The 22,652-nt window shown below is 38.9% G+C and overlaps 1 protein-coding gene across 2 annotated transcripts in view; it reads right to left on the bottom strand.

Moving 5' to 3' along the window:
* The window catches only part of LOC122669220 (WD repeat-containing protein WDS homolog), a 31,843-nt gene extending 10,131 nt beyond the window's left edge, over positions 1 to 21,712 (bottom strand). The window contains exon 1 of one of the 2 annotated variants that reach the window (XM_043865921.1): positions 20,786 to 21,712. In XM_043865921.1, the coding sequence (XP_043721856.1) occupies positions 20,786 to 21,436 (651 nt within the window). In that variant the 5' untranslated portion in view covers positions 21,437 to 21,712. The remainder of the gene's footprint in view (positions 1 to 20,785) is intronic. The other variant, XM_043865920.1, reaches the window with a different exon arrangement.
* Positions 21,713 to 22,652: the final 940 nt, after the last annotated feature.

Genomic DNA, 22,652 nt, shown 5'->3' with positions numbered 1-22,652 from the left:
ACACCGTGTACATCTTCATCATCAAAATAATGTTCATCATCGTCAGGGGGAAGTGCATGAATGTGAATGCCGCCTTGGTCTTCATCTTCACCTTGAACTTCTTCTTTTTCAGCCACGTTGAGAGGCTTCTTCTTATGTGGGCAGTCCCTAGCAATATGTCCCTTGTCTTGACAGTAATAGCAAGTAAAGGGGTCATTTCGGCCCATAGGAGTCTTGCCCTTGTCATCCACACGTGGGGGAACAGCAGGACGAGAAGTGTTGCCAATAGAGGAACCTTGTTTTGAGGTGCTAGTGTTGATGTAGGCCGGCTTGGAAGTAGAACCCGGCTGTTTACATGAAGTTAATAGCTCCTCTGCTTTAAAGGCCTTCTCAAAACAATCTCGAACATCTACAACATCAACCACTCCAATTGTCCTGTTGATCTCACTTGATAGTCCCAATCTGAACCTGGAAAGCATTTGAATGCCCTCCTCCCTAATGCCAGTGCGAGAAGAAAGAGCATTGAATTGCCTCATGTACTCAGTTACAGTCATGGTTCCTTGGCGAAGGGAGTTGAATTTATCCTGCATCTGAGACCTGAAGTGCCTTGGTAAGTATTGCCTACTCAGGTCATATTTCATGTCTTCCCAAGTGCGGGGTGCAGTACCGTTGAAGTCCATCTCTCTTTCAGCAGTTCTCCACCACTCACGTGCAGCTCCGACAATCTTAGCACGGATTAACTTCATTTTCCCTTCTTTAGATAGATCATACCAATCGAAATAGTCTTCTATTGCAGCAAGCCAATCATAAAACACCTGGGGGTCAGAGTTACCATCGAATTCTTTCAGCTTAAGCTTCACCTTTTGGTTGCCTGTATGTCGTCGATTATTACCCTGGTCTCCAGTGAAGTAGGACCTCGTATACTCTTCAACAGTGGGCTGTCGACCTCTATCTCTGTCCCGGTCTTCTCAATCTCTGTCTCTGTAGCCTCGGTGATGATCTCTGTGTTTCCGAGAAGGTTCACGGGCATATCTAGGTCTGTCCTGACGATCTCTATAATAATCTCTATCATCCCTGTCATCTCGGTCAGTCCTGAATCTGTCCCTGTGACCTATGTGTCCATCTCGATAACCCATGTAGTCATCTCTGGGGCTCCTATCTCTGTCAGGCAGCCTCTGTATCACAGAATGGGGTTGGTACCTGTCCTCTTCTATGGGCAGATTGCTGTCCCTATCAGGAGGGATTCTCTGCCCTTCCAAGTGTTGCAATCGAGTCAAGATTGCATCAGTTGTGGCCTTCTGATCTGCAGTGAATTTTCGGAACATTTCTAGCATGGCTACCATAGGATCGGCTGGTTGAGGCAGCACCGGATTGCCATGTTCATAATGTAGTCCTAGAATAGGATTAAGGAGCCAAGTAAAAACAAGGTCTGGTCAAGCCTGCTGTTTGGGGCTGATTAGGGCAAAATTAGGGTTTAGGATGGGAATTTGGGAATGGGGTTTATAGGGTATTAATGGGCAGCAGGTCTAGGGGGTCAATATGGTATAAAAAGGTTAGGGTTTGGATGAGTTTTGAAATTCTGCAATTCTGGACAGAATTGAGTTGCAAGTTTTGGGTTTTAATGGAGTTAGGGTTTATGGGATTCAAACCAAAAATAAAGGGGATCAATTGGGGGAATGGATTAGAGGATTAGAAGAAGAATTTTGGCGTCAAACTTACTGGAGATTCTACTAGCAGCAAGCTTCAACAGTTGTGAAGGATAAAGCCACCTTCGAATTTGAAGAAGATCCTCCCAGCCATCACGGCTTAAGGAGTCAACCGGATTCCACCAGTCCCTTTCCACCTTGATAGAACCACAAGGATGCACACTCACAAGGAGCACAGGAGCAGCACCAATGGCAGCCAACAAGCAAAAGCTTTTTTCATTAATCAAATTCGTGTATAATGCTGGCCTCCCTTACAAACTTATATAGAAGACTCAAAAATAGACTTAGACACTAAAAAGGAATGGCCTAACCCTATCCCTAACCTATTAGGTAATTTAAAATGACTAGGAAACTAAAATACTAAAGGAAATAGACTCAAAACATAGCTGGACTTATAGAGTCCTAATCCAACCCAACTTACATCACATGACCACTTAACCAAGTCACATGATCACTTAAATTGAACCAATTGGATGCAACCAATTTGAACCGGTTCAATTAGAAAACATAAAAATAAACTAAGTATTGGGCTAATCCCGTATGCAACCTATGTACCCCTAGTTTAGGCTCATTAAAGTGGCCTAATACATAGAAAACCCTTGGGAACAAAGGCCCAACATGTATATAACCCAACCCTAGGCCTAATTCTAAAGAAATAAGCCAATATCTATGATGAACCTGCATCAGATCCCCAATTCCATCTTGCAGTTTATGCTCTCGTACTGATTGTCCTTGCAGTTTGTAAAATGTGCTTAAGAATTGCATACTTGTTTCATTGTGTGACTGATTTAATTATCTCTCGGAGAAGTTATTCGTGGATCGAGTAGTTTCTCGGTGAAAAATGGTCCGATTTTGAACTCCAGCAGGCTCTCGTCCCTCTCGCACGCAAGTTGCAGAGGTAGAGAGGAGAGAGAGAGAATAACGGGAAAGAGAAGACAAAGTCATGTAAAGTGATTTTATTTTTTTTTTTCGGGAAAAGCAAAAAGTGAATTTTAAAATAGACCGTAAGATTAGTTTTGGCCATGTGGCGATCATCTGGAGAAGAATTGGAGGAATTGGAGGGGTGTCAGAATTGGAGGGGATAATAATCCGTGCGTAAGCACTAATTATATTGACAACCTCTTTCTCCAACACAAACTTGATGGATATAATCTTATCTCCAAATTTGTTAACATCCACCACATCATTCTTTAAATCTTTATCCACTACTATGCCCACTCCACTTCTATTATTTTTATCCCCAATATAATAAAGTTTAAAGCATCCAACTCCTTAGCTTTTTTACCCTTCCATCTAGTCTCCTGATTACAAACTATGTTTAATCCTTCTTCTCCTCTTAACATCTATCAATTCTAGACTCTTATCCATTTAAGATCCAATGTTCGAAGATGCTAACCATAGTTGTCAATGCGTCGCCTAGGCGTCCAGGCGCCTTGGTCGACTTGAGCGTCTTGTTGGTGTTGCCTTGATTTTGGAGCCTCGCCTATATGCCATGACAACTATGATGCTAACCTAATCCTATGTTTTTGGACTAGCTTCTTTACCCGCACTTGTCCATGGTGCGAGAACCCTTGCCTACTTGTTACCGCATCTAGGCGCCAACAGCGTGTCGCTTACAGTGGACACCCTAGAAAACCATTGCTCACTATTTACTACACCCGGGTTATAGAGTAGTGCGTCGCTTATTTAGGCGGGGAATGCCCTAGCATATAGTTGATAATATAAGGTTCTAGAATCCATGTAAAAAGGGTTTAGCTAGTGTAGAAAACCTAGGACCTGTAACCAATAACTCTAGAGAGAAGAAAAGAGAAAGAGAAGAAGATGAGGAAGAGGAGAGAAACGTTTAACTTATCAGTCTCCCTCATAATGCTTGTATTTATAATCTCAAATTACAATAGAAAGGGGAACTTCTAATCAGATTAGGAATTCCTAATCATGATAGGATTCCAAGTTACAATAGGAAAAGAACTCGAACTAACAACTCACAGTAGAATTAGGACTTAACATAATTAGAAACTAGGACTCCAACTAGGACTAGGAAAATAGAAGATACACATATCAATCAAATCATTGTTCATGTGAACAGTGTCACATGAACAGTACTTCAACACTCCCCCTCAAGCTGGATTATACAAATAAGTAAGGAAAGAAGATCCAGCTTGAACTAAAGAAAAAAGAACTCCAAATAATGCTAACACTCCCCCTCAAGTTGACGCATACAAGGTATTAATGCCCAACTTGAACAAAATGGAAAAAAAAAACTAAGGTGCAGCAGAATCCAGGTTGACATATGAATGCAGCTCCCAAATAAACCTTCAAGAACTTGAAAAAATAGATCTTCAAAACTTGGACAGACATGATCAGCAAACCGGGACTGGAATGTCTTCCAAAAAAAACCGAATCAGCGAGCGGAAAAAATACTGTATCAACCCAACTGAAAGTCCTCAAATAGGCAACAACCAAATATCTTCAATACTCTTCAATACTTCAATCTCCCCCTTACGGCAAACTCAACCCAATAACGAAGGATACCCAATGGCAATGTTGGAGAAAACTGATCTTCTATGTTCTGCACCAATGATCCTGCAAGTTCTGCGTTCTGCAATGTCTACAGGTGTATTGTACATAATCTCCCCCTCACGCGTAGTACACGTGGACATAACAGAGATGATGTAAGAGATAGGGCAAAAACATAATATTCCAGAATTGTCCAAGAGGTGCTAAGGGTAATGGAAAAGGAAGAAATGATAACTTAGAGAAACCATTAACTTCCAAAGGGGTTATGAGAATAGGCCAAATGTAGGGGATATGAAGGGAATTAGAATTATTGAAAGGGAACGGTGTTGGAAAAAAGGATGGCATGGCTGTAATTTGGTGGAAATCCACTTTTAAATACAAACCAAGCCAAATGGCAAACTGGTAATAAACCAGAATTTTAAGGGTCAATTGGGTAGTCAAATAGGGGAATGTATCAAAAAAGAATGGCAGTTCCATAAATAACCAGAATTTTGCAAGGGTCCCTTGGTAAATAAGAAAGTAATGGGTCATGTAGGGAATTAGATTTATAAATGGGGGACAGACTTGGAAGGAGAAAAACTTAATGGCAAGATGTAAATAGACATGAAATGGATGGGTAATAATTAAGGAAGGGTAATAGGAGCATTAAATACCAAAGAGGTTAATAAGGGAGAATGAACAGTGAGTATGGAGAACCCATCGTCTTCAACCTCAAGGCTCCAAACTGCAACGGAAACCAAGGAAGAAGAGGAACCAGTGGCAGCGGCAGCGGCCGCTCATCGACTTCAACCTTACGAGAGAGAAGACCTAGGACCTGTAACCAGTAACTTGAGAGAGAAGAGAAGATGGAAGAAGAATTGATTGTAATGCTTGAATTATTCAATTGATAGGTAAGGCCCTCTATTTATAATAGAGGGGAAATTACAATAGAAAGGGGAACTCCTAATCATGATAGGATTCCAAGTTACAATAGGAAAAGAACTAGAACTAACAACTCAAATTGAAACTAAGACCAACAACTCAGAGTAGAATTAGGACTTGACATAATTAGAAACTAGGACTCCAACTAAGACTAGGAAAATAGAAGATACACATATCAACCAAATCACTGTTCACGTAAACAGTGTCACATGAACAGTACTTCAACACTCCCCCTCAAGCTGGATTATACAAATAAGTAAAGAAAGAAGATCCAGCTTGAACTAAAAGGAAAAAAAGAACTCCATAATAATGCTAACACTCCCCCTTAAGTTGGCGCATACAAGGTACTAATGCCCAACTTGAACAAAATGGGAAAAAACTAAGGTGCAGCAGAATCCAGGTTGACATATGAATGCAGCTCCCAAATAAACCTTCAAGAACTTGAAAAAATAGATCTTCAAAACTTGGACATACATGATCAGCAAACCGGTAATGGAATGTCTTCCAAAAAAGACAGCTTTCAACGATCTTCAATAGCTATCCAGTAATGAATCTCAAATTGTCATAGTGACATAGAATCTTGAAGTGAAATAACTAGAGCAACAAGTAGCGAAAATAAACTGAATCAGGTAGCAGAAAAAAACTGTATCAACCCAATCGAAAGTCCTCAAATAGGCAATAACAAAATATCTTCAATATTTCAATACTTCAATCTCCCCCTTACGGCAAACTCAACCCAATAACGAAGGATACCCAATGGCAATAGTGGAGAAAACTGATCTTCTATGTTTTGCACCAATGTTCCTGAAAGTTCTGCGTTCTGCAATGTCTGCAGGTGTATTGTACATAATCTCCCCCCACGTGTAGTACACGTGGACATAACAGAGATGATGTAAGAGATAGGGCAAAAACATAATATACCAGAATTTTCCAAGAGGTGCTAAGGGTAATTAAAAAGGAAGGAATGGCAAAATTGGAGAATACCATTAACTTCCAAAGCGGTTATAGGTATATGCCAAAGGTATGGGATATGAAGGGAATTAGAATTATTGAAAGGGAACGGTGCTGGAAAAAAAGGATGGCATGGCTGTAATTTGGTAAAAATCCACTTTTAAATACAATCCAAGCCAAAGGGCAAACTAATAATAAACCAGAATTTTCAAGGGTCAATTGGGTAGTCAAATAGGAGAATGTATTAAACAGGTAATGGCAGTGCCGTAAATAACCAGAATTTTGCAAGGGTTTTTTGGTAATCAAAAAACAATGGATTGCAATAAGCAAAATGATGGTTATGGAGAGTGGCAATTTGGTAAATAATCAAAATTTTCAAGAGGCTCTTGGGTAAATAAATAGGGGAATGGCACAGTCGTAATTAAGGTGAAATCCAATTTTAGCACAAGCTAAGGCAAAAGGGTAAATCTGGAATGAATTATAAAATAATGACAAAGAAGACTTAGCCACAAAGGAAGGGGTATATACGGAAACACATAAAGTAGATAAAGATATGACTAAAGGAGATACCGTAGATGGACTTTAAGTGGAAGGGTAGTTTAGAGAAACAATATTAAAAACAGTTTAAAGATAAATACCATGACTAGCAAAAAGAGGGAAGTCACGATGAAGAGGAAGTCTACTTCCTCACAAAACAGAGGCAGCGTTACCAACAAGGCTGTGAAACCACGACTCTTGCGGGAGTAGGCTCTCTTCTTATAGCGGACAACAATCAACAATCGGCAGCAGAGATAGCAGCAACAATCGATACCAGTTGAGACAACGCAGCATCAATCAGCTAGCACAGCTGAGATATTGATGAACAAGCAAATACTTGATGGAGAAAGAAGGCGAGACAGCAAAGCAGTTCAATCGATCAGCAAATCATGGTAGTATAACAAGTGCAAATCAGAGGCGCATGTAGCAAACCAACAGCTAATACTTTCTTGTAATCAGAAACAAGAAAGAAAACCAGAACTAACGTGAAGTCTTCTTCCTTTCAGAAACCAGAACCCACAGTGGAAATCAAGGAAAGATAGGCACTAATCAAATGGGGAATCGAGGTGGAGAAACCCTTAGCTGCAGATTCAACATCAACATCTTTGTTCAATTCGACATTGTTCGTGTAGCCTCCGATAGAAACGAGAAAACCTAGTTCAAATATGATCTTCAGCAGTAGCAACAAACCGATACCCAAATATTGAAGCAGTAATAGATAGACCATATAAATCTTCGATCATCAAATCAGCAGAACAACGTTTTCACAATCACAAGTATAATTTTTCATAAAAAACCTTCATTGAAACGCATACAAAACCCTAGTTTTCCTTCTTTGAACTAGGGTTTCCTTCTTCAACCGGAAACCCAAGACGACTCTCAAAACGGCAACTGGTTATAGCTCTGATACCATGTAGAAAACCTAGGACCTGTAACCAATAACTCTAGAGAGAAGAAAAGAGAAAGAGAAGAAGATGAGGAAGAGGAGAGAAATGTTTAACTTATCAGTCTCCCTCATAATGCTTGTATTTATAATCTCAAATTACAATAGAAAGGGGAACTTCTAATCAGATTAGGAATTCCTAATCATGATAGGATTCCAAGTTACAATAGGAAAAGAACTCGAACTAACAACTCAAACTGAAACTAAGACCAACAACTCACAGTAGAATTAGGACTTAACATAATTAGAAACTAGGACTCCAACTAGGACTAGGAAAATAGAAGATACACATATCAACCAAATCACTGTTCACGTGAACAGTGTCACATAAACAGTACTTCAACAGCTAGGGTTTTTTCCAGTGCCGGCTGCCGACCTGACACACCAAGGCTGGGGTTTTCCAGTGACACACCAACCCTCCTCCTTTATCCGGGCTTGGGACTGGCAGCAAACGCAGGCAGAGAAGGATCCCGTTTACAAACCACTTAATGATCCTCTAGAAAACCTCCTCCACACAAGGGTCTGGGACCCACAAAATCTGTCAAAAATATCTCCTTCTCCAGCTGCTAGTCTATGGCTATATAGGAGCAGAACATGGGCTTGAAGATGGGCTTGAGTATAACCAATATATGGACCCAAATATGGGCCTGACTATAACTTAAGTCGATGGCCAGAAGGGGCTTGGCTGGGCTGGTTATAACTTAAACCAAAAGAACTAATTAGGGGCCTGTTTGGATGATTTGCACTACATCACTTACACTCATCATTGGGATAAGTTTTGGGTAGAGTTTAAAGTTAGCAAAAATATTAGAATACTGCATTACCCAATTCACCCCCCTCTTGGATTGCCACCAGTCCAACACGACCAGAATCATTTACCCCCCCTATCCAGGCCAGCACATCTCCACACTTTAATAGAAGCCTTAAAATCCTTCAGCACGACACTGGATATCTCACAAAATGACAAAAACCAAAGATATCCCATATTCCCACCAGACTTCAAAGTGAACTGACAATTGATTAATGGCAACACAGAATCCCCAGCTGATAAACACTTGTAACAAGCATTTGGGATGATGAAGGCTTTTAAAATTAAATGATTTAAAATGAGGATCTTGTCCAAATAGGCAACCACCTATCATGGGACACCCTTCACCCAAACAAATTACACAGAGCTTATGTCTAAATAAGGCTTCATACTGTGATTTGATGGAAAACATTTTGAATTTTAAGAAGTACCAGATCCAATGGTTATCAAGTGAGGCATCAGTTCTAGTACCGCAACCAAATTTAAGAATTGTGTATAGAGTTAATTTCTCAATCATTGCCAACTGACCTGGCTACCATATAAGGCTAGCTAGATAGTTTGTCACCAGTGCAACATTATGATGACAACTAATAGATTTCAAAGGAAGGACATCAGCAGCTGATCCCAGCATCAAAGACCTTTCCAAAATTTGACCAGACTTCATTGCCAATCAGGAGTTTGGATCTCTATTTAAAGGATTCTAAAGGCCTCGTAACCTATCAGAACCCCACCCATGGCTGGATAGGAATAGAAAACTTTCCCAAACATCAACAGGCCATAATTATGCTTAATTATTTTCTTCTATAAGCTTTGGGGTTTGTTTCCAAACATCAACAGCCTTTTACACAGCATAGCAGAACTCAAGTTGTGCATTCTCCTAAAGCCAGGACATACCAACAGTTAAGGTTGGCATCTCTGATACCAACCAATCAATCAATTTCTGTAGCATGACACAAAATATCATTACCAAATTTTTACAGTTTAGGCCCTTCAGTTTTTCTAATACAAGAGCATGATCGCCATCCTTGGATGTGGTTTGATCTTTTATTTTGCACCTTTGATTTATACTTTGTAACTTAGATGTATGGTAATAATGTAGGTTAGATACATAGGATATTTTTTTAAGTTATTTTGAAATCTATCTCAGTTAATTATTCAGTTTAGGAGCCTTCCTTTTAAGTCTTGAATAGGGAGAAGTTTTCATTTTTTAGTTGATCTTTAATTTTTTTATTAAATAAGTATTTAAGTCAATTAAGAATCACCTTTTTTAGCCTACGGCTGGGAGGATATGTTTAGATCTTTTTTCGATTGTTATTTCCTTTATTATTTAATTGTTGAGTTAAGTAGGAACCTTAGGTTAGTTAGACTTCTATTTAAGCCTTTTTTCTGTTTATAAATACATATAAGAGGTTAGCCCTCACCCACAATTTGAGTAATGGATTGAATCAGTTTGTTTGAAAGAGATTGTTATCTCTCTGTCTCTCCCCATGATCTCCTCTCTCTCCCCTCTTTCTCCCCTCTCTCTTCTCCATCCTCTTTCCCTAGCCACATTTCACCTTTCTCTCTCCCCCCATGATCTCCTGTCTTATCTATCTTTTCATCCTCTCCCCCCCCCCTCCAACAATTGTCTTTTCTCCCTCATTCTTACGACACCATTGCTAACAGATTCTCTCTTCTTTTCTTCTCTCTATCTTCTTCTCTATACTTTCTTCTCATCGATCTCCACCTTCCTTCTCTGATTTTTAGATCTGAAACACACCACCAGTAGACAATCTTCCATCGATTTGATATGCATCAACTTGGTATCAAAGCCATACCTGGCCATAGATACCATGGATCCTACTCTCTTGTTTGCTATCCGCCAAAAACTTCAAGCCATGCAAAAGAACTTGGCAAAGATTGAAGTGAACCTCGAAGAGACTCAGCAACAATACAAGGAATAACAAATTTCTAGTCACATCCGATTGTATGGAATTTTCCTTCAATAAACTGATCTCAGTCGTTGAGCAATGGGTGGAACAACAAGAAAACGAGCCACCAATGATAGAGGACGAGGTGGCACCATTGATTGTTGAAGATCAACTGGTGGAAGAACATAAAATGGTTCCAATTGATTTTGTGCTTCCAAGTTGCATCTTTGACAATGAACTCCTTGTCACTGATTTCATACTGTTGGATCATGGTTTGATCGTCAATTTTACTAGGTCAATGAGGCTGGATGTTGATCGTGCATTGAATATCCTCCCGTTATACAAAACTTGAGGGCGTTTTTTTTCAAACAAGGGGAATAAATGAAAGAGCATGATCACCATCATTGAATGTGGTTTGATTTTTATTTTGGGCCTTTGCTTTATACTTTGTCAGTTGGATGTATTGTAATAATGTAGGTTGGATACATAGGATAGTTTTTTTTAAAGTTGTCTTGGACTCTATCTCAGTTATTTATTCAGCAGATCATCTTCCATCGATTTGATCTGCATCGTTTTATTTATATTAGAAACTAACTTTCTTTTATTTTACACCTTAATTCTGCCCAAATTTCAATTCGTGCCTGGCTGTGTCTGGGCGCAGGTACACGCCACAGCATACAACCAGGAGGCATTCTTTCTCCCTTATTCTTTATACCAAATCTCCTAAGGTACTTTTATGTTAAACCCTAAACACGAACAAAACCCTAAAATGTACTCCCTGCCTTTCAACTGGCAGAATTATTTATTTTAGACTGTGAAACTCTAACACTACTGACTAGTGCGCAAATATTAGTTGCATTACATTTTGGATTCCCTAAAATTTGAGTAAACAGTGAACTTTTTGTTTTTCAGCATTATGACTTTTAGTATTTTACGTTTCATTTATGTTTTCTACTCAGCTTCAGAGTGGCTTTGGTGCCTTCTATCCCCATTGTGAGGGTTGTATCATGTTGAAGTACTGTTCATGTGACACTGTTCACGTGAACAGTGATTTGGTTGATATGTGTATCTTCTATTTTCCTAGTCCTAGTTTCTAATTATGTCAAGTCCTAATTCTACTGTGAGTTGTTAGTCTTAGTTTCAATTTGAGTTGTTAGTTCTAGTTCTTTTCCTATTGTAACTTGGAATCCTATCATGATTAGGAATTCCTAATCTGATTAGGAGTTTCCCTTTCTATTGTAATTTGTGATTATAAATACAAGCATTATGAGGGAGACTAATAAGTTGAACAGTTCTCTCTTCTCCCTCATCTTTTCTTCTCTCTCAAGTTACTGGTTGCAGGTCCTAGGTTTTCTACATGGTATCAAAGCTCATGGTCTGAAGTTACCCTGGGTTATTATCATCTTGCCAGTTTGAGAGTCGTGTAAGGTCTCTGGTGTGGTGAGCAGCCACCGTCACCGCTGCTGCATGTTTATAGATATTCAGTTTTTTGTTTGATTTTTGTTGCTATGGCTGTCGATTAAAAGTTCGAAGCCTTGTTTATGTGTCGGTTGCTTGCCGCTGTTCCTTTTTGAGGACTGGTTCAAAGGTGGAAGAAGAAGGACATCCACCTGCAATTTTCTACTGGCTGTGTTCTTTGTCTGGGGATGGGGCTGCTATTACTACCCTTTTATTTTTTGTTATCATGGAATGATTCTGTTGGAGAAGATGACTGCTGTTGTGTGAATCGAACCAACATCTGAAGAACCTCTGTTCGTTGAAAGTGCTGTCCTCTTTAGAAGAACAAAGTCCTGCTGATTTAAATATTGATTTCCTGCTGAGTTGGTTGCGGTGTTTGGTGCTCTGGTTGTATGGTGTTTGCAGCAGCTGTGGTTTTCTTCTTCCCTTTGGACTACTACTCTTCCCTACTTTACCGTACCGTCGGTTCGAAGACGAAGGTTTCTCGGTTCGACTAGGTCCTCTCCTCCTGAGAAGCTAGTGAACAGAGAAGAAGGTGTTCTTCAATTTCTGGTTTCCAGGGTTGATTATTGCTGTGGGAAATTTTATTTGGATCGATTCATCAATTGTCGCTGTTGTTGTTTACTTCGATTGCTATCGAAGGTTTCTTTGTGAAATTAAATTCTGGTTTTCTACTTGCTAAATCGATTTGATGCTGTGGGTTGCTTTCGCTATCAGAGGAGATTGAAGGACCTGCTTTTGTTTGCTGATCGAAAAAGTAGAAGACCTGCTGCATCTTGATCCATCTCGATCTACCGTATCTGAACCAGATCCGTCGGCTGCTGGTTCGAAGTTTGAAGACAACCTTCATCAATGGGTCCTTTGGTTACTGCCTCTCTGTTTCCCCTTTGTTTCCACTAGTTCAAAGCCGTGACTGTCAAGAGGTAGAAGACGGTCAAAACTCTTTGCCTTTTGCGATCAATTCTTTCCTTTTATGAGTTGGTTTCCCATGTCACGTGTTGCCATATCCTTTGGTCCAGGATTTATCAAGAATGTGTTTTCTTACTTTTCTCTAGTTGCGTGACTCAAGAGACTTGGTTCTTTTATTAGTTACTGTATTTTATTCCTTAAGTTTCCCTTTATGCCCTTATCATCTTCTCTTATCTACCTCTGTCCTTATATTACTGTTCATTCCAATATTACCCTTTTGCCTTGGGTGGTATTTGTAATCAGATTTCATCTAAATTACAACTATGCCATCCCTTTTTTAATTGTGTTATTTACAATTCTGCCATTCCCCTTGCAAAATACTGGTTATTTACGGAACTGCCATTAATTTAATACATTCCCCTATTTGACTACCCAATTGACCCTTGAAAATTCTGGTTTATTACCAGTTTGCCCTTTGGCTTGGTTTGTATTTAAAAAGTGGAATTCCACCAAATTACAGTCATGCCATCCTTAGTTTCCAACACCATTCCCTTTCAATAATTCTAATTCCCTTCATATCCCATACATTTGGCACATACCCATAACCCCTTTGGAAGTTAATGGTATTCTCTAATTTGTCATTTCTTCCTTTTCCATTACCCTTAGCACCTCTTGGAAAAATCTGGAATATTATGTTTTTGCCCTATCTCTTACATCATCTCTGTTATATCCACGTGTACTACACGTGAGGGGGGGATTATGTACAGTATACCTGCAGACATTGCAGAACACAGAACTTGCAGGAACATTGGTGCAAAACATAGAAGATCAGTTTTCTCCACCATTGCCATTGGGTATCCTTCGTTATTGGGTTGAGTTTGCCGTAAGGGGGAGATTGAAGTATTGAAGAGTATTGAAGATATTTGGTTGTTGCCTATTTGAGGACTTTCAGTTGGGTTGATAAAGTGTTTTTCCACTGCCTAATTCAGCTCGTTTCCGCTACTTGCTACTTTAGTTATTTAACTTCAAAATTTTATGTCATTATGACAACCTGAGATTCATCACTAGTTAGCTATTGAAGATCGTTAAAAGCTGCCTTTTTTTAGAAGAAATTCTAGTCCCGGTTTGTTGATATTGTCTGTCCAGGTTTTGAAGATCAATTATTTCAAGTTCTTGAAGGTTTATTTGGGAGCTACATTCATCTGTCAAGCTGGATTCTGCTGCAACTTAGTTTCTTCTCATTTTATTCAAGTTGGGCATTGATACCTTGTATGCGCCAACTTGAGGGGGAGTGTTTGCATTATTTTGGAGTTATTTTTGTTCCTTTTAGTTCAAGCTGGATCTTCTTTCTTTACTTATTTGTATAATCCAGCTTGAGGGGGAGTATTGAAGTACTGTTCACGTGAACAGTGATTTGGTTGATATGTGTATCTTCTATTTCCTAGTCCTAGTTGGAGTCCTAGTTTCTAATTATGTCAAGTCCTAATTCTACTGTGAGTTGTTAGTCTTAGTTTCAGTTTAAGTTGTTAGTTCTAGTTCTTTTCCAATTGTAACTTGGAATCCTATCATGATTAGGAATTCCTAATCTGATTAGGAGTTCCCCTTTCTATTGTAATTTGAGATTATAAATACAAGCATTATGAGGGAGACTGATAAGGTGAACAGTTCTCTCTTCTTCCTCATCTTTTCTTCTCTCTCAAGTTACTGATTATAGGTCCTAGGTTTTCTACATATCATTTTCCCCATTCTTTGTTTTCATAATAAAATCATTATTGATTAAAAAGAACTGTTTGTCTGTATTGTTGATGGACATGGGAATGGGCATCGATTCTCAGCTTCCATCCAGCCTTTACCTATGGTACTACCTTAGCTACACTACCGGAGGTGGTACCTCCGCATATGCTTTGGTATATAAAGGGAAAGACCCGCCCCTAAGGGGCCTGTACAAGCGCGGTGATTCCTTCTCGTTAGAAAAGGCCAGTACCGGTACAAGTAATTTCAGAACAGTGAAATGCCCCCCCCCCTCCTTATGATAAGTTTTGCCATGACACTTCTTAAAATTAAATTATATATCAGTACCACAGTTCTATGTTTGCATTTATTGGCTGTAACAACCGGTGCTTTAGATGTGTTAATTAATAACTATGGCTGTCATTGTTCAGCAACTATATTTGCCTAGAATGAACTTTTTAATGTTTAATGTCTGCAACACTTCATGAAACTACTACTTTAAATGACTGCACATGGGATCCTTCATAGATGGTGATTCGTACCTTAGTTGTCAAGGCGTCACCTAGGCACCGCCTAGGCGTCCAGGCTCTTTCTTGGGTCCAAGGCAACAATATGCCTTGTTGACACTTCACAAGTTTACATTCATTTATGTTTTTTTGCTTTGTTTTTTGATGAATATTCTTATATTAAATCCAATACTTTGTTTATTATATGTTGATTTTTTCTATTAGGGTTTTTTTTTTTTGGGTAACTTCTTTTAGTGTATTACTAGCATAAGTATATATATTGCATCGATATGGCTTCTATGTTGCATATAAGCATAATTATATAAACTTATCATTTCAATATTACAGTCAGATATTACATGCCTAGGACACCTAGGCAACGCTAGTCAAATATTGCATGCCTAGGGCACCTAGGCAACGCTTCAGCGGGCGCCTTGTCACCCCTCCAACGCCTTGGGTCACCTAGTCTCCTTGACAACTATGGTTCATACATAAAATAACATTGACCTAAATTCGATGACTTTACCAAATGATTACTAAATTTGAATAGATTTCAATCAGGACTTAAATTAAGGTTGAATTCAAAATTTTTAATTCCTTGTAGTTTATGTTGCAACTTAGATTCCATTTCCTAGACACTAGCTGGCACTACACTTCCATCTTTGTCTGAATCATGTAACTTTGTTCAAACTCTAAAAGATATTAGCACTTTAAAAATTAAGACTTGCCTGATCTGGTCAGGCTTGGCATCCAAATTTCCATAAGCATTGTGTCAGCCAACACACTTCTAAAATTATTTTCACTAACAAAAAATTGAAAGAGATGACTCACTTTAAAAGACACATAAAAGGCCTAAAGGAGATACAAAAAGTACAGGGGCTGTACATCAGCTTCTCTTTCTTTAATCTCCAACACGAAGACAGTAGTTTTGACATTCAAAGATGATATACCATCAAAATCCTAACTTACAAGGAGACCAAAAAGAATAATAGCACATTTTCCAACAGAGCTGTACTGCATGGAAGTTCAGCAATTAGTAAGATGTTCATATAGGCCTCATCCACAAGCCCGTCACTCAAAATCTTCCGTATTGTTGGGCTGAATGACCAACTAAAGTGTATAATCACCTCCACCACTTCCCAAAAGCCATTAAGCCAATGATAAACCAAGTTACACAAGGTCATTAGAGTGGTCAATGAGATGACATCAAGGTTTTAAAACTCGGTATCACAGATCAGATTGGACGCTTCCGATCCTGATTCAGCTTGATTCCACCTGATATTCTTAGGAAGATTGGTGGTATTGGCCTTTAGCAAATGGATAAAATGAAAGAAAGGAAGAGTAGAGATTTCGACTAGATGAGATGTATAAAAGGGGCGGATGGAAGAGTGTTGGTAAGAGATGACGACAATATAAGGAGATGGGATGAGTATATTTGTGAACTACTAAATGGAAATAGTTCGAGTATGACTGAACCGGATGATTGCACTATTCATCAACACACCACACATCATAGGTATGTACGAAAGGTTGGTGTGGGGGAAGTTAAAGAAGCCTTAAGAAAGATGAAAGTAGGCAAGACACCAGGCCCGGACGAGACCTCAAGAGAAGTATGGAAGGCCCTAGGAGTTTGTGGGGTATATTGGTTAACCAAGTTATTTAGCAAGATTATGAACATAAGGAAAATACCAGATGAATGGAGGAGAAGCATTGTAATTCCGATCTACAAAAATAAGGGTGATATTCAGAGCTACAATAACTATAGAAGCATAAAACTAATGAGTCATACTATGAAACTTTGGGAGAAGGTTATTGAAGCCCGTGTGAGAAGACAGACTTATATCTCGAAGAATCAATTTGGTTTTATGCCAGATAGATCCACGACAGAAGCTATCTACCTACTGAGGCTCATGGAAAGATGTAGAGCTAGCAAGAAGGATCTCCATACGGTCTTTATTAACTTGGAGAAAGCCTATGACAGAGTCCGGCATGTTCTTGCGAAGAGAGGGGTGTCGAGTAAATAGTAATTAAAAATATGTATGAGAGTGTGGTGACTAATGTGAGATCTATGGGAGGCCAGGGCAAGGAATTCCCAATTACGGTTGGGTTACATCAAGGATCAGCCCTAAGCCCTTATTTGTTTACGCTTATCATGGATGAATTAATCAAGAACATCCAAGACAAGGTCCCGTGGTGTATGCCCTTTGCCGATGATATTGTTTTGGTGGATGAGACAAAAGTAGGGATTAACGCTAAGTTAGTTATGTGGAGATCGCCCTTAGTTCCTTGGAAACAAGAGGCTTTAAGTTTAGTAGATCAGAGACGTGGTATATGAGGTGTAACTTTATGATGGATAATGACATGGTGAAAATTGAGGAGAGAGAGATACCACCAAGTGATTATTTTAGATATCTGGGGTTAACCATAAACAAAGAACGTGACATAGATGATGATGCTTCACAGAGAATTAAAGTGGGACGGATGAAGTGGAGAGGAGCAACCGAAGTATTGTATGACCGACATATTCCTTCAAAGCTTAAAGGAAAGTTCTACAGAATTGTTGTCCGACCAGTTATGATGTATGGGGCGAAATGATGGGCAGTAAAGAAGTTTCATATAGCGAAGTTAGGTGTTGCAGAGATGAGGATGTTAAGATGGATGTGCGGCAAAACTAGGAAGGATATAGTGAGGAACGAACTTATTTGAGCTGAGGTGGGAGTTGCCCCAATCAGCAACACGCTCCGAGAATGTCGTCTGAGGTGGTATGGCCATGTTCAACGGAGGCCTGGGGACCAAGGTTCCTAATCTCAGGATCGGTCAGGACCGATACCAATCCAGATTGGTCAAAATCATCTTAGATCGGCCAAAAATGACTAAATTCCAGGTTTTATCGTAGATCAGTTTTTTTATTGGTCATAAAAATATTAAAAAATTAAGAAAATAAAAAAAGAAGGCTGAAAAAACGGCAATCACTTCTCTAATCTTATTTTTAAGGTTGAGTTTATCTTTTCTACTTCCTCAACCTCACCCACTACTGCCATTATCTAAAAAACTCCAGGTTTTGTGGGATCGAATTAATGTTTTCAAGGAATGAAAACTTCCCATAATAGATTCCTAGACCAAAATGGTAAGATCCCCCCTTTTCACTCACAGATTTGAGGCTAAATCTCTAAATAACAGCGTGAAAGACTCGGGAAGAAGAAGAACATGAAAATTTGGGTTTTAAACATGGTACAAAATTTTGCGATATATCGCCGTAAATTTCGGTAATTTCTACACTACCGAGACGAGATGGGCTTCCGAAATGAAAAAAGTTTAAATTTCGGTATATTTCAGTATATTTTGTAGAAATACTGTGTATTGAGTAGTGTATTTCGGTACATTTCGGTACATTTCGTAGAAATACTTTGTGTATTGAGTATTGAACTATTGACTATTATGAAGTTTATGAGTTATGACTTATGCACTTATGACTTTATGAGTTTAAACTTTAAAGTTTAAACTAAAGGCTACATTTGACTTTATTTTTGTTTTATTACTTTGTTTAAATTTCTTATTATGTCTTTTAGTACTTAAACAATATGTATTTAACTATTTTATACAACAGGGTCCGACCATATACAGTCGATCAAGGGTGCAAACCCAAAACACCACTTTGAGTTTATTTTTTTTGCAATATGAAGGTTTCAATGTGTTTATTTAGCTTAAATAAGGGTGTCCATGAAGTATCAGGCCTAGATATGGCCAAATACCTACCGAGATGGACTCCCAAAATATTGCAGAAAAATGCAACATTTTGGTGAAATTTCGCCAAATTTCGGATATTTCGGATATCTCGGTAGGCCCGAGATACCGATATATCGCGAGATATAGTACTATGGTTTTAAAACCATAACCATCTTAAGCAAATCAATGTTTAAATGGAATGAAATATTCCCTTAATCCATTCCCTGGTCAAAAAGGGTAAGATCCCCCCTTTTCTCATGGATTTGAAACCCCAAATCTATGAATCACAGCTTGAAAGGCTCGGGACTAAGAAAAAATATGGGTTTTAAAACCCAAAAAACGACAAGTATCGGATCAGCCGATCCAGGGAATGATCCACTAAAACCTTTCCGGATCGGTCAAATCTCTGTATCGGCCTCGACCAATATCGGCCGATCTGATCCGAGATTACGAACCATGTTGGGGACGCCCCAGTAAGTAGGAGTGATCTGATCCCGATTGAAGGAGCTCAAAAGGCTAGGGGCAGGCCTAAAATGACCATAGGAGAGGTTGTGAAGAATGACATGCATGGTCTAGGTCCTGTGCCAAGCATGACCTCAGATAGAGTCTATTGGAGGGCAAGGATCCACGTTGTCAACACTATGTAGCTGAGGTTTTCCTGTTTTTCTGGGCTAACCTCTTTCCTCTTACTTCCATTTTCCATTTCTCTCTTTTCTTATCTCATTTCTTTATTTTTATTCTACATTCCTCTTACTTTCCTTTCCCTTTGTGAGGACCTCAGTTTTCCCTACTTTGTTTTGAAAGGATCCATGTAGCCGATCCCATTTAGTTGAGATAAGGCTGAGTTGTAGTTGTTGTTGTTGTTGACCTTTAATGGATGGATCACGGGCAGAAAATCTAGATTCTGGATATTGATCCCGATCTAGATTGGCCAATTCACCTATCAGATCCCAATACTTAATACCATGGGTGAGCTAGTTCAACCAGACAAAAGCTCAGCTCATTACTGTATGCTGTATTCAGCATATATATCATGTATTTTAAATAGATGTTGATTTTTGTGGAGAACCTTGATTCTTATCCCTTGATTAAAGTCTTATGGTAATATGATCATTGGCATGCATAATTTTGTCCTTATATCCACTCTCAACATGAATGCGCTCTCCAATTCAGTTCTCTTCTAAAGTTGGTGCCTAGCCACACAACTTTCCAAAATGGCATATTCAAATATTTGCGAGCCAGAAAGAATGCACAACAGATGAGTCTACGTACGGGTATTACATCTTAAAAGGTGATATCCAATGTTGAACAGGACAATGAACATGTAGTTACATATTTCTATTGGGAACAATAAAATTATAACCAATCCGTTGTCCTTTAAGATCTCACTCAAGCTATCACTTTCGAACTTCCTCCTGCTCAACGTAAGTTTATCAAATATACTCTTAACTATAGTGATCTTTCTGTGATCAACTGCTTTCTTCTTTCCTAGTTACAAATACTTTTTCCCTTTACAACTCCGCAAGGACCAGGGGCATAGTCCATGATTCATCCTTTGCTGTGGACAAACAGTTTTTGTATAGCAGAGATTATAAGCTGGCATAGATTATCTCTAAGCTTTGTCTTTTTTTATTCTCTCCTCCCCCCCCCCCACCCTTTTGTTGGGGAGAGGGGGTAGGTGGCAGGGTACATGGAACCTACTCCTTTATTTCACATAATTTATACAACTTACCTTACTAGTTAGAAAAGCGAGATTAGAGCCATCATCTACAAACATAAAATGCACTAGAATGTATTGACTCTAAATAAATCTAAAAATAAAGTGTTACATGTAGAGATAGAGATTACTGAGCCAGAAATTTAGTACTTCTACTGCTGCCAAAATTGTTTTTGCCACTATTTTGAAGACTCTTTGTTGTTGGGGCCTCCACAAACCCTCTCTTGTTAATTCCCTTCATTTTTAATATCAAATCATTTTTCACGAAATAAACACTATACCCAGAAATTTACCAATAAACACTTACCATCGCCCATCCAATTAATCGATACACCATCTACCCCAAATTATATCAGTGCGTTTTGAAAGTTTGACAGTTTACTGCAAAGAATATTCTAAAAGCTATACACTTCTAGTTACTCTCAGGAAACACCAAAAAGAAGAGTAGGAGAAGATTAAAGCCCACCTGCACAGTCTCAGTAGGGACTTGATCACGGCCACAGCAATGGTCCTCATACAGTGAAATTGCATCAGACGAGTTGTGGTAGATACAAGAATCCATCTGAGCAGTAAGCGTCATCTCAACCAACTGTTCCAATCTTCTCTCAGGCACTGCAATTGGTGGAGGAAGCAACCTCTCCAACTCATCCAACAACCTCCATCTCGATTCTCTAATATGACTATCATCCATGCTACCCAACTCCATCTCTGACGAAATGATACTAGACACGAGCTTGTAAACTTTATCACTGTCTGCTCCCAATGCAGAAATGTGTTTTCTAAGAAGAGCCAAAGCTGAGAAGTCGTCTCCACGGTTCAAGCACTCCAGGATACACTGCCTGAAGATTAAGAAGGAAGCTGAAGCTCGAATTTCTTCTACCAAATCCTCAAGTGCAACAAGAGTGGTGATACAGTCATTCCAATTCGCATTAAGGATTTGGGATTCCAGCAACATGAATTCCGATGATTTGTAAGAAATTCCAGATTCAGATTCCAATTGAGATGCTGACTTTTTATAGCCCAGTGAGTAAAGACATTGAATAATAACTCTAACAAATTCGTGTTTCTTAATTAGACCTTTAGGACCGAGCAGCAGAGGTGAATTCTCCATTGGCATCGACTTTCGGACAGTTTTGCAAAACTTGATTGACCTCTTTTCCTCGTTAAGCTCAAAATCTCCCGTATTTCCCTCTGACGACAGCCATGGAAACTTATGCTTGGGAAGAAAACACGATTTTGCGCCGACCCACCCAGAGTGGCAGGTGAAGAACACACAAAAAAGAAAAACTGAATCCAAAACTTTTCCAAAATCGATGTAAAGCAAAAGAAGAACACAGAATGAAGGTCCAATACCTAAAAAATATATAAGAGAATAATTACAAAAAAAACTGAAGAAGAAAATCTACAAATTCAATCCCAGACAAAGATAGAAGTTTTGGAGAGAATAATCCGAAACGATAAAATTCTCAACAACCGCAGAGAGATGAAGAACAGAATAAGAATATAACAAAAAATTTAGGAATTTCGGATGCTTGGAAGGTTTAAAAAAGGAATGGATTCGCAGAAATCAAAGGGAGAAGAAGTGATAAAAAGTGATAGATTCAAAGCCGAGGTCAGTGCAGTAGCGCGTTGAGTTACTGTGGGCAAGACTCGGGGTGTACAGAAAAATCCATAGACCCCAACCAAAAGTCATCATTTTAGAATCTTCTTTATTAGGAAAGTAGTGATATGGTAGAGCGTAGCTCATGTATGTAGATCACCGGTTTTTGAAACAGAAATGAAAGATTCTGATCCAAGGTTCTCAAAGATGAAACATTGGATATGGAGTGTAGTCTACTTCATCGTGTCCTACAAAAGAAATATTCAAAAGTAATGATCTTTTTCCTTATTGGGTAAAATACTGTAAGTAACGGATTTTTAGTTGAGAGTGCCTTGGCTGTGGATAGTTGGATACCAATCCCACGGCTAGAAGAGAATATCTTACTTAAACGACCGTTTCATTGGTTGAAAACTACAATAATTTTATAGGTTCTAAAAGAACCTTAAATGATAAGCTTTGAGGGAGTCGTTTGAGGTGGTATGGTCATGTTCTACAAAGGTCAAGGGACGTCTAATAAGGAGGAGTGATATGATCACGATCGAAGGAGTTAAAAGAGGTAGGGGAGGTTTAAAATGACCATAGGAGATGTGAGGAAGGACATGCATGTATAGTTTAGGTTTTGTGCCAAGTATGACTTCGGATAAAGCCTATTGAAGGGTAAGGATCCAAATTGCAGATCCCATTTAATTAAAAATCTCCTGACTTGATAGGTTGTGTATCGTTCATCTTACTA

The sequence above is a fragment of the Telopea speciosissima genome, chromosome 7 (assembly GCF_018873765.1).
Source record: "Telopea speciosissima isolate NSW1024214 ecotype Mountain lineage chromosome 7, Tspe_v1, whole genome shotgun sequence".
Lineage (NCBI taxonomy): Eukaryota > Viridiplantae > Streptophyta > Magnoliopsida > Proteales > Proteaceae > Telopea > Telopea speciosissima.
Note: the sequence above shows the minus strand (reverse complement) of the source record. Positions and strands in the feature narration are given on the sequence as shown.